Below are 12865 nucleotides of genomic sequence, written 5' to 3' on the forward strand. Positions count from 1 at the left end.
ATATATCTGTAGAAATACATAGGATGTACATACAGGATATATCTGTAGAAATACATAGGATGTACATACAAGATATATCTGTAGAAATACATAGGATGTACATACAGGATATATCTGTAGAAATACATAGGATGTACATATAGGATACATTCCCGTACTGGGCTTCATGGAAGGGGTAGAGAGGGCTAGGACTACGGGGCTTATCATGCTCATTTGAAGAGTGTTAATGAGTGAATGTTGTAACATCAGCCATCACTATTCTGGCCACATCGTGGCAACCAAAAGGTTTCCAGTCTTGGCCAAACAAACCTTGGACCAGAGCATAAACAAATCACTAACAAACGAGCCACAATGACCACTACGTCAAACATGTCATCTTAACTATCCAATATGTTTCTGTGATAAGCTTTTACTTGCTTATTGTTAAACACAACACAGATATATTGTGCCTGACAATACCTCCAGACAAGGGTTCCATTCCACAAACCGATCTTAGCACAACAGTCGCAATGCAGTGTTAAGTGATTGATTTGGCGCTAAGATGTGTTTGTGGCGCAAGACCCATAGGACGCCTCTTCTGACAAGCGTAGCGCCTCTTCTGACAAGCATAGCGCCTCTTATGACAAGCATAGAGCCTCTTGTGACAAGCATGGGTTGCTGAAGACCTATTCTCTACCCGGATCTTTAGGTTTCTCACCCAACAAAGACTTGTAATCTCCAAGTACCTACAGACAAGATAATTCGCACTGTTCCCCACTTCACTATGTAAACCTTAAACTAGTCCTACCCAGCATGTAAATCTCACCAAGCAACATTATATATCCAGACGCCTTGAAAAGTTGGTTTCACAGAAAAGTTTGACCTATCCAGGGTTCGACTAATCCGGCTCAACCTTATTACCACCTGAGCTATGCACCAAACAGGTACCACATATTATATAAATGTTATTTACATAACATGTACGAAGAAATAATAACAGAAGCATGTCATATCTTCCTTTATGAATCCATATGCATTTTATTCAAATGATACAAACACTAATTTTTGCAGAGTTGTGTTTTTTGTAAAATTGAGTTTGACTTATCAGGATAAGTTAAAACTTATATACAACAGCTCTTGGGGCTATAAACATGATACATAGAGACGGGGACAACCAGGAATTTGACACATCTACTTTGGTCATATAGGTTGCATACAGTAAAAGTTTGCCAGGACCAGACATAGTTCGACTTAACCGGGAATTTGGCCGCTCCGAGTTCGAGACACTGGCATTTGACAGTATATAAAAATAAAAATGCCCTCTCACCTCAATTTTGAAAAAATTGGATGAAGATCTAATTCTTTTATTTTGCCCTTATTTCCAGTTTTCAATCGGGTTGGTCACAGTCAAAAGTATTTGATCAGACTCACACAGATCCATACAGGACCTACGTACATGTATATCTAAAGGCTCAACTTGTTTCCTAACAAAACTGAAACCAATCTAGTGATAAGATAGCTAATGAGACTATGTGCCTACCACACTGATTTTGTAGTTGTATATATCACAAATACACAACATTTGCAGACCATATAAATATACTACTTCAGGGTTACACCTTGACTTACGAAACCAATATTTTTGTTTGTTTGTTGTTTAACGCCGCACTTAGCAATATTCCAGCTACATGACGGCAGTCTGTAAATAATCAAGTCCAAACCAGACAATCCCGTGATTGACATCATGCGCATCGATCCATGCAATTGGGATACAATGACTTGCATCAACTAAGTCAGCGAGCCTGACCAACCGATTCCGAAAACCAATATTTAATTTTAGGGGTCTTTGCAGGCAGTTTGGTAATCGTGTAAAGTAATGACAGGGTGTAGTATACTGTAAATATTGTTAATTACTTTAGAGCCTGGAATGAATCAATGATCATGTGGACAGAGGTTATTGGATGAAATAACAGACACCCATCACCATGATCACTGTTTTGATGAACAGTAGGTACAAAGACTATTACTGTGCATCCTTCGGGACGCAGCATTTTTTTTTCTGCCTCCATTCTCTACATTTGTGAGAACTGACGCATATGTGCGTCGCGTAAAACCCTGCCACTTAAAAGTTGAGCGAGTGAGTTAGGCTTAACACCACTTCAACAGTATTCCAGTTATATCATGGCATGTCAGCTTAATGTAGGAGTAAAGTCTGAAGTGATGCAGGTCTCAGATGTTTACCACTTTGGTGAAACCCACAAGCATGGGTATGGTGCCGACAAACTTAGAAACATCATCGGGGCGAACCGGGATCTCCCCCAGGATTCCCCTAACATTATAGAAAATAAACTTGGACTAGCTGGCTAGTGTCAATTCCTAATAAATAATCTAATAGCTTTGCATAAGGGACTTTTATTTTGCCAATTACAGAATCAATAAATGGGAAATGGCTTTTATACATAGCTCACATTATTTGATTGAATACAATCATAGAATACTTCTGAACATAAGAAAAATAATTGTGTTTCCCTGCTCTGCCTGCAAGAGGCATTTGGTTTGGAATTCTACATAAATCCCTGACAAGACACTAGCTGGTTTAGGACATAATGTCACATCAGAAGTATTGCGTCACACAGAGTGGCCACGACAAGGCCCCATGGCAATCAGAAGCATTGCAACAAGGCCCATGGCAATCGGAAGCATTGCAACACAGTTACCACTGAGGCCTTCATTACTGCAATATCAATTTGATCATGCTCATTTGTATCGATGTAAATAAACATGTATTATCATACACAGATGACTTTGGTCAGCAAGAGACTTGGTTCTCTAGCTCACAGCAGCGTAATCCCATCGTTACCGAAGCGACGGAAACAGTGATGTAATCAGATTGGATTTCCCATATACCACCGCATGTTGTGGATGCAGCTTGTAAATGTAGATGATGGCCATGCCGATAGTACAAGAATAATATCAGTGCATAAAATTCCCCCAAATGGACTGACAACTTTGCAAAGTTACCGGACCAGACAAAATGTTGCCAATATAGAATTTTCTGTACAAATGAACACAAGTAACAAAAGGGTAAATGTAAGAATAGTACCGTTTAATGTTAGTTCTCAGAAAATAAACTGGTGGATTGTCAACTTAGTTACTTTAACTCGTTGAAAATTTTATTCATCAAGTTCCAAGTCTGATTCATCCATATCTGAAAACTCGGATCTATAACTACAGAACAGCTGATAACCCAACGATATAGAACATATGCCCATTGCTAGGGCATTGCCATTTGGAAACATTACCCAGAGCTCCATTTACACAGGAAGCATCGCACTTTTATAGAATACTAGTTCATGCACTGTAATATTTAGCAATATTCCAGCAATATCACAGCGGGGGGACACCAGAAATTGGGCTTCACACATTTTACCCATGTCGGGAATCGAACCCTGGTTTTCGACGTGACTAGCTAATGCTTTTAACTACTAGGCTACCTGACCGCCCCTTACAATGATCCAAGTTACCTGTCATGACTACTATGGATGGCTAAAACGATTGATAATCAGAATTATCATCAATAGGAAGAAATATTAACAATTATTGATATGAAAATTGTGTCATCGATAATATCTTACACAAACTATTGTGATGAAATAAATTAAAAAAGTTTTTTACCAAAGCAAACTTGCTTATGACAATTGCCGAAAGACTTTTTATTATATCTTAAATGTCCATGAAGTAATCCATACATAAATGTGTCACCACATACCTGTGACGTGAAATATGTTGTTTTGTCTGAGCTTTTTGCATATTTGGTCATACTTCTGATATTTATCGATAATTATGGTTATTTAGTTCACAATGATTGATCTGTAAGATTTATATCGATAGCCAGCCCTAATGACTACCCAATCCAGTGAGCCGCCTCTTACGACAAGCATGAGTTGCTGGGCACCAATTCTAACCAGGAATTTTCACACGGCTAGTCTGAAATAGACTCATAAATAAAAGTAAACATATCAATTCAATTACATAATCCATCTGTTTACTTGCTTGAAAGAGACATTAGCACATTCCCCAAAACATGGCTTCATAAGATTAAACAAAATGGTGAAATCCATTAGTCAGTTCTATTTTTATCGACACTCGAGTTCTCATCACCTAAAGATTTTGTCATGGATCTATAAACCCCTCAAATTGTAACTTATTACATTACCCATATTATAAGGACTTCTGTCCTTATGTGCCCAATTTCAAACACTGAAGTGAATAGCATTTTCAGGTTTGTTCTGTTGAAGTCTGGTGGCCACTGCAATCTTCAATTGACATAATTTGAACAAACCTCAACAACCACCTCAGACATATTATATCTAATAGGTGTACATCCCCAGATCACATTGTACAAGCACTAACGATGCTTGTCTTGGCTTCCTTCACGTATGGCAATGTACTTAGGATGTCCTCTGCAATCGTGTCGCTCTACTGGGATGGAAGCTATCTATAGATGTAGCCCAGCTCATAATCAATATCAGTTATCATAAGCTCCATCTGCCATCAATGTAGTGCATATCAGGACATCGACTGATATAGTGTTAATAATTAGATCCTCAACACTCGATGATAGACATTCCAGAATGAGCGTGTTACATGTGATCAGTTTTGCAATTGTAATATACGACACAAGGACCACTCGATTCTTTCATATTACCATAGTGATGGCATGAGAGTAACTATTGCGATAATACTAATATGAAAGGATAGGGTGGTCATTAGCTTCTTTTGAGAAGTATGTCATGGGAGGAAAACCATAAGTGATGCAAGATGTACATGTTTACCACACAATTATCAAGTTTATTGAAAGTCTTCAGTCAAAGGATCATAATCCAGGTGCTTCAGTGGTTGACAGTGAGTGAGTATGGTTTTACAGCGCTTTTAGCAATCTTCCAACAATATCCCGGCGGGGGACACCAGAAACAGGCTTCACACATTGTAACCATGTCGGGAATCGGGAATCGAACCCTGGCGTCTACGGTGTGCAAGCGAACATTTTAATCACTAGGCTACCCGACCGCCCCCAGTGGTTGACAGTATGAGTAAACTGCCACAGTCCTGGTATTCTGACACGATCAGCCAGTGCATGCATTGTAACTTGCCGATGCTCTTGGTTGGCTCTTATGACTGAGCATTCCATGTCTTATCTCCACTGAGGTCAAGTTTTAACCTCCGACATAAAGCTGGAGTGTTAATAATAATATATTTGCTTTCAGCTCAGCTCATTACAAGGGCTGGGACGCTGGGTAGACACCATTATTATTATTAAATTATACATTTATATACCCCAATTATCCAGGTACTTATATCTGTTAAAATGCGGTTTTATTTGTTCATACAAATATCATCATGATCATATCCAACTAGTCCGGAACTCATTTTGGACGAGTGGTTTATGCAAAATATCTAGATTTTGGCAAAAAAGAACTAGTCCCCCTGGACTTTCAATAGTCTCGGACCAACTGACTTGTAGCTGTGTCTATGCCTGAGTCACAAAATGATCTGTATCATCTCTGTATCATGATACAAAATCTGTCTGCACCTTTGACCACTTATCCAAAGCCCAAATTTATAATAATTCTGTTCGTTCAAGTAAGCTAAGCTTAAGCGAAAAAGATGTCACGTTGGGTTATGTAGACTCCAAAGCATTTTTCACAGACAGCAGCACGACTAACACGAGCTGCTGATAAAATGTCAACAAGACATGAGAACAACTAAACTTGTTTCTAGAGGAACATCGCCAATCTAAGGGGCATGGCCCCCTCCCTCAATAACAATTTAAATGGAGAATTAAATAAGTGCATTTAACATCAGTCTGAGAAGAAAAATCCTTGAATTCCGGGAATCCAAGGAAAATTCCCATGTCTGGTTAACAAATATTATTTTGGTCCAGTATCATTCATTAAGCCAATCACTGAAAAATGCTGTACAACCACAATACTGATTACATAGTTACTACTTATTGTATAAACATATCAGTAGCAACATTCTACCTGTATGCCACTGCTGCCTATAAATCATAATGACTAGACCTGGCAAACCAGTGACTGAAAGCATGAGCATGGATCCATACATTGGAGCATAATGACAGGTAATTGGCCAGGTCACTGAGGCTGGACAAATGATCCATTTTAGCTTACCTTAATTAGGACAGACTACAGAGGACAGACCAGTTCTACCCGGGAATCCCCACTGGTCCAAGTTGGATAATCAGACTTACCGTATTCGACGTAATAAGCGCCCAGGGCGCTCTCAAAATTAGCAATAGGAGGCTCTCATTAGAATATCACTCTAGTGAAAAAAAACAGAGTTGAAAGATAGATTTCGTGGTTTATGCTGACAGCCTGAAATGTTTATATACGACAGATATATTTTTCCAAAATTTAATTGCCCATAATTGAGGGTGAATATTGCACACGAGTGGGTATTATACACGAATAAATAGGTCTTGTGTACATTGATCAATCGGAAGGGGTGCTAATTGTGATTGTTCACTAGCCAATATATTAGCAAATATCGCCGTGGGCGCTTATTACGTCGACTACGGTAAATGGTATATGTAGCTATGGATCCCTTAAATTCTGTTTAACATTAGGGTTATGACAAGGAAACAGAATTTTACTATAGGCTTCGGCTTTGGACTAGTGGCTAAAGTTGCAAAATGTTTTGTAGCATATACTTAAGTTCTTCAGATTTCGGGCAACCACAATCACCCTTTTAATATTAATCACAGACACACATGACATACAGCCACTGGAGCAGGAAAAACACACAATGACTAAATGGCCACGCCAATTAATCAGTGTTCTATGGGGGTCAATGATTCAGAGCTCCACAATGAGGATGACCTTGGGTGCCTGTCACAATTCTAATGGTTTTAAACATCTTAGATTTAGGGAGGGTTTTTCTGGGCTGTCCTTGCATCCTTTAAGTATGAGTCTATTGTATGACGTGGGCCCAATAATTTGGACAGCTATGACAAAAAGTAACTGTCACCATAGTCACTGTTCACACATGTGATCATAGACTACAGGCTTTGACGCTGGACACAGCCTGTGATTTTAGGCGCCAGTCCAAAGGCCGATTCTTGTACAATATTCTTCACTCAACTAAGCTTAGCTCACAATATTTCATATATGTTTATCATTGACAGTAAAACTCATAAAGCTTAGAGACAGTTTCAGCCTAGTAAGTCTTTGGGACAGTCTGAAAGATACTTCAGATGGGTTATGTATCTGATGAGTTTAGTTCATAAGGTGATCACCTATTCATGTATTACCTACAAGTATCTCTCTACAGGGTGCATCATCACACTGTCAGTGTCCCCTCTCTTTAAGCAAAGTATACTCTCCATTCAAGAATCAGTGGTCAGAGAATTTATAGGAACAATTCAGTTTTATGTCCAAAAACGGTGTGGGTAAGTATAATATTCTTGAAGCACAAAAGTGGTAGTAATGAAAAACTTCCTGTCTAGTGGGTAAAAGATAACATCAGCTCTCTTTCTGTCATACCACTTTGGGTTTTTCAAAGTTGGAATGCAGCATGCAGCAATCTCAAGGACACAATTCTAACCCAGCGCAATGCAAACATCAATGATGCTGGAGGAATGAACAAGATGCATGTGTGTCATTTACGGTGTGCGCCTGTTCGCAATCACCCATTTCCTACTTCCAGCTTTGACAGTCATGACATTAATCTGGAGAGCATGTTAATCAGGCACAGTTCATATAGCATTAATACAAAAGGTCAGAGGTAAATATTAGTAGCCGACATTAGTTTAGCTTACCCAGCAGTGCAGCGAATATGCAGAATCGGTTCGGGTTGAGGTTGAGACACTTTGCAATCTCGTCCATGATGTATTCTTTGGTCTCCAGGGAGCCCTTGTACGTGAGCTTGAGGTTGTTTGAAGAAAAGTAGCGTGGTGGGTCGAAGATGGTGTACACTGACTCCTGAGCAACGATGCCCTGAAGATTGTGTTCTCTGCAGAAGCCTATGACCTCTTGGTGATGATCGTCCATAGAACACGCGACAGCGACTCCTAGATGGCGAAGGGCCATCTTCAAAGCACCCCTGAGGAAGACGGGCTGCGACCACCATACTTTAGGAGGGGGCGTGCCTTTGTTGTTAATGTGCCGCAAGACCAGGCGAACCTTTTCCTTTTGTGCAAGTTGTTGTGTCAACCATTCGGGTAGTTTCTGACTTTCAAGACAACCATCGAAGAAGACGACTAACTCCATGTTGGCGTTGTGACATGCTTGAATCAAGCTTGTGAGAAATGCTGTCATCCGGTTCCACTGACCCCCACATACCCAATCGGAGAAGAAGCCACCGTATAATCTGTCCAAACAACTTTCAGCATCAACGACTAAACAAAATCGTCCTGAGCCGCCATAACGGGGACCACGCCTTTTCGGTACGAACCCTCTCGATATCTTTAGCAAGTCGACCGAGACACAGGCACTGGAACACTCTGATTCTAAAAATTCCTGGAAATCCTTAATGCCCATTTTGTATTGCAGCGTGTGAACAAGGGATTACATAATAAGATGGCAGTAGAGGAAAGTGGACAGTCCACAAGAATTCCGATTATAAAGAAGCTAAAATAGACAAATTCTACCTACAATCCGCCATGTGCTCAGCCTGTCGATCGCAGCCAAGATACTTGGCAGGTCACGTGACGGTGCCCGGATTGCATCCCATAGTTCAGCTAACTAATGCGCTACAGTTTTCCATAAGACAACTCGCAAACACGAACGTGCAAATAGTCGTCTGTTGTCTGAAAAATAAACATAATGTTTGCTTTGCAGAAATAACTGTTCGAAACAATTACACCCTCTAATCAATGTACATTATCACCATCCTGACGACGCCGGAGTTAGTGAGAGGTGTGTTGAGATAAAACGCGACAGTGTTCCTCCTCTCTCCACACGAAAGAATCGATTACAAGCAGTTTGTTATCAGAATGTAGAACCACACCACCATGGTGGTGACACACACCGACGCACGTGTCATTAGAATACACCGGTAATCCCCTCGTTAGCATGCTGGGGCAATTTTACAGCAATGTTGCGGCGTTCGAAGTTAGAGCCATGAAGGAAATCGAACTGGGGTTTTCGACATGACGATTAATGCTGTCTCTACTTTGCTACCCTGATTAACCTCTGCTGATTGTAACCCTTACCAGTCGCCGCAAATAGCTGAAAGATTGCTGATGGGGCGTTGATAATCACTCACTATGAATTCTATAATCAGATATGTGATTGTGCTGCTACAGTTGTTTGTTTGTGTGTTATGTAAAGCCGCACTCAACAATATTCCAGCTACAGACGTCGGCCTGTAAATTATCGAGTCTGGAGCAGTCAATTCAGTGATGGTGGCACGTGGTCCTGTGCACAGCGCGCAGGTCACAAACCATTAGACTAAAATCTAGTCTCTGAAATGAACATATCGTACATAAAAAACAGTTGCTCAGTTATCTTAATAAAAACATCATAAAAAGGAGCCCAGTGACTCTCTTCATTTTCAGATACTGCAGTGATCTAGACTTGCCAAACACTATAGACTTGCATGGGCTGTATTTGATATATATTTGTATCAGGGTCTGTAAGACAGACTAACAAACCATGTGAAGTCAAACAACGTCGGAATCCGCGTTTCGGCAGCTTGGGTTCCGGTCTTGCCCCACACCGAAGCACATGCAACACGTGTCTCGTCTCTTTGGACAATGTTCGAAATGTGCCTCTGTTCACCAAGCAGTGAATGGGTACCCGGTAGATTGATATGGCATTGTGGTTGTTCACCTAGCGCCAAACAGGCAGCTTAGAATGTATACTTCCCAGGCAGATGAGAATGTATACTCCCCAGGCAGATGAGAATGTATACTCCCCAGGCAGATGAGAATGTATACTCCCCAGGGAGATGAGAATGATTCTTGAGTGTTCATTGATCCAGTGACCAGGGTAATAATAGCGCTTTGAGCATGCCCCTGAGTGGTGTGGAAATATGCGCAATATAAATAGCCTATTGTTATAAAACTGTGAACAACGAACCACGGCGTCGGGTACGATGACATGCATCAACCAAGTTAAAGGGGTTTCATAATTCGTTCGTTCGTTTCTTGATAACTCCACACTCAGCAATATTCAGAACACTGTTCCTATGAGAGGCGACCCCTTGCAGAGACACAACATAATGGACAGAACATTGTGCCTATCGGAGAACCCTTTATATTCAGTTAACAGAACTATGATAGATGGTACATTGTTGGACACAAACCGTAGATTGTTTGTTTGTTGTTTAACGCCGCACTCAGCAATATTCCAGCAATATGAAGGCGGTCTGCAAAATAATCGAGTCTGGACCAGACAATACAGTAATGGACATCATCAGCATCGATCCACGCAATTGGGATATAATGACATGCATCAACCAAGTTACCACCTGATCACCTGATGGAATCTAACACACAGCATAGGTTGCTGCAAAATGAGAGTGAAAGGGGTTTCATAATTCGTTCGTTTGTGTGTTGTTTAACGCCGAACTCAGCAATATTCCAGCTATATGACGGCGGTCTGTAAATAATAGAGTCTGGACCAGACAATCCAGCGATGGACATCATGAGCATCGATCTACACAGTTGGGATGCGATGACATGCATCAACCAGGTCAGCGAGCCTGACCACACAATCCCGTTAGTCGCCTCTTACAACAAGCATGTCGCCTTTTACGGCAGGCATGGGTTGCTGAAGACCTATGCTACCCCGGATCTTCACGGGTCGGTTTCATGCAGATATTCAAGCAATATCATCAAGAATAGACTTAGCACGTTGTGCCCATTCTTACACGTGAACGTTAAAAAGCAGATGTAAATAGGAACGGCTTCAATCAGGTTTAAATGTAAACTTTCTTCAGCAAATGTAAATGTTTGAACATCGTCCAGGTTTAAATGCAAACATTCTTCAGCAAATGTAACTATGAACGTGGTTCAGGTTAGGTGTAAATCTAAACATTCTTCAGCAAATGTAACTATGAACGAGGTTCAGGTTAGGTGTAAATTTAAACATTCTTCAGCAAATGTAACTATGAACGAGGTTCAGGTTAGGTGTAAATTTAAACATTCTTCAGCAAATGTAACTATGAACGAGGTTCAGGTTAGGTGTAAATTTAAACATTCTTCAGCAAATGTAACTATGAACGAGGTTCAGGTTAGGTGTAAATTTAAACATTCTTCAGCAAATGTAACTGTGAACGAGGTTCAGGTTAGGTGTAAATTTAAACATTCTTCAGCAAATGTAACTGTGAACGAGGTTCAGGTTAGGTGTAAATTTAAACATTCTTCAGCAAATGTAACTGTGAACGAGGTTCAGGTTAGGTGTAAATTTAAACATTCTTCAGCAAATGTAACTGTGAACGAGGTTCAGGTTAGGTGTAAATTTAAACATTCTTCAGCAAATGTAACTATGAACGAGGTTCAGGTTAGTTGTAAATTTAAACATTCTTCAGCAAATGTAACTGTGAACGTGGTTCAGGTTAGGTGTAAATGTAAACATTCTTCAGCAAATGCATCTATGAACGAGGTTCAGACGTAAATGTAAACTTTCTTCTAGAACAGAACAAAACAGAACAGAACAGAATAGATGCCCTCGTGGGACAAGATACAAGCATGATGAATTTTGCAGATTTTAACAGCACATTATAGTGTTTATATATACACACACGTACACAAATACGACGAGATGTGAGATGCGCCCTTGTTTTTGATAGTATAGTTGTTATGCATATGAAGAAGATTGGTTTTTAAAGTATTAGCTAGGTTCATTTTATCGGTATGTTATTATCACCATATAACTACATTATTGTGCGTTTTCACATTGCCTCTGCCCGACAACGAAGCTGGGGTTTTAAAAAAAAAAATTAAAAGTTTGAACTGTTTTGGAAGAGCGCTGTTACATTCCGATGAGTTAATGAACGTTTTCACCCCCACCCTGATATGTGATGGCGAAGGCTTGTAAACAGTCGCACCTGGCGAGTGGTTGATATTATGAACAACGATTCCGCCCGTCTTGTTACAAGTGACCTGATCAAACAGGTTACGCTCTGTTATCCCGCTGATCCTCATTTTAGTTGCGATGGAAGATTAATTTCACGTGTACTGGGGACCTATTCTCCCGTCTATCAACACAAAGATGTGGTTGTTTTAACGGATTTATCGGCGTCAAACATTTTTGAAAATAAATATTGTTTTTAAATGTATAAACAGTCGTAAAGTGGAGAGCAGGTGTTGCATCAAGGACATTTCGTTTTCGCGAGCACAAAACCTTTTTATTGCATGCATAAATATGGTAGCGAGTGGGTGAGTTGGTTTCGAAGCAGCTTTATGTTTATTACTTTTGACGCGGAAGACTAGACAAAATGCATTTATAAAAGACATTGCTCAACATTCACTGTTCATCGCAAAGAAAGGCATCTTATAATTACCACGATGTCACATCAGTTTGGTGTCTTCAGCTGTCATTGTAAGTTGTGGATAGTTGTGTTGAGAACAGTCTCCAGAAATGTCCGGGTCCGAGAAATGCTGCTTGATCACGTGACGCAGTGCTATTACAGCAATCCCGTCAGACAACGTGAAACATGGCGGAGGCGGCAACATTTCAACCTGGGACTGGTGCTGCACCAGCTACCCTTGTGGAATTATCAGTGGCATGTCGGTATGTATGTTCTGTTTCACGTCAAGTCGATAACACCGAGTTACAAGTGGAAGACATCCACCTGCACTTCACATTTGACGATCGAAAGTCAGAAAAATCGTCTGCTTGAGGATTTGTTTACAAATTTT

The 12865-nt window shown here is 40.3% G+C and overlaps 2 protein-coding genes across 5 annotated transcripts in view; one reads left to right on the forward strand and one right to left on the reverse strand.

The window, feature by feature from the left end:
- The window catches only part of LOC139446800 (constitutive coactivator of PPAR-gamma-like protein 1), a 42522-nt gene extending 33818 nt beyond the window's left edge, over window positions 1-8704 (reverse strand). For all 4 annotated transcript variants that reach the window (XM_071228132.1, XM_071228130.1, XM_071228131.1 and 1 more), the window contains exon 1: window positions 7817-8704. In XM_071228132.1, the coding sequence (XP_071084233.1) occupies window positions 7817-8537 (721 nt within the window). In that variant the 5' untranslated portion in view covers window positions 8538-8704. The remainder of the gene's footprint in view (window positions 1-7816) is intronic.
- Window positions 8705-12639: 3935 nt separating this feature from the next.
- LOC139444814 (copine-8-like) overlaps window positions 12640-12865 on the forward strand; it is a 50575-nt gene continuing 50349 nt past the window's right edge. The window contains exon 1 of the mRNA XM_071225778.1: window positions 12640-12737. Within this exon, the coding sequence (XP_071081879.1) occupies window positions 12661-12737 (77 nt within the window). The 5' untranslated portion in view covers window positions 12640-12660. The remainder of the gene's footprint in view (window positions 12738-12865) is intronic.

Source organism: Haliotis cracherodii, unplaced genomic scaffold (genome assembly GCF_022045235.1).
Source record: "Haliotis cracherodii isolate W230 unplaced genomic scaffold, xgHalCrac1.p SCAF_6, whole genome shotgun sequence".
Classification (NCBI taxonomy): Eukaryota; Metazoa; Mollusca; class Gastropoda; order Lepetellida; family Haliotidae; genus Haliotis; species Haliotis cracherodii.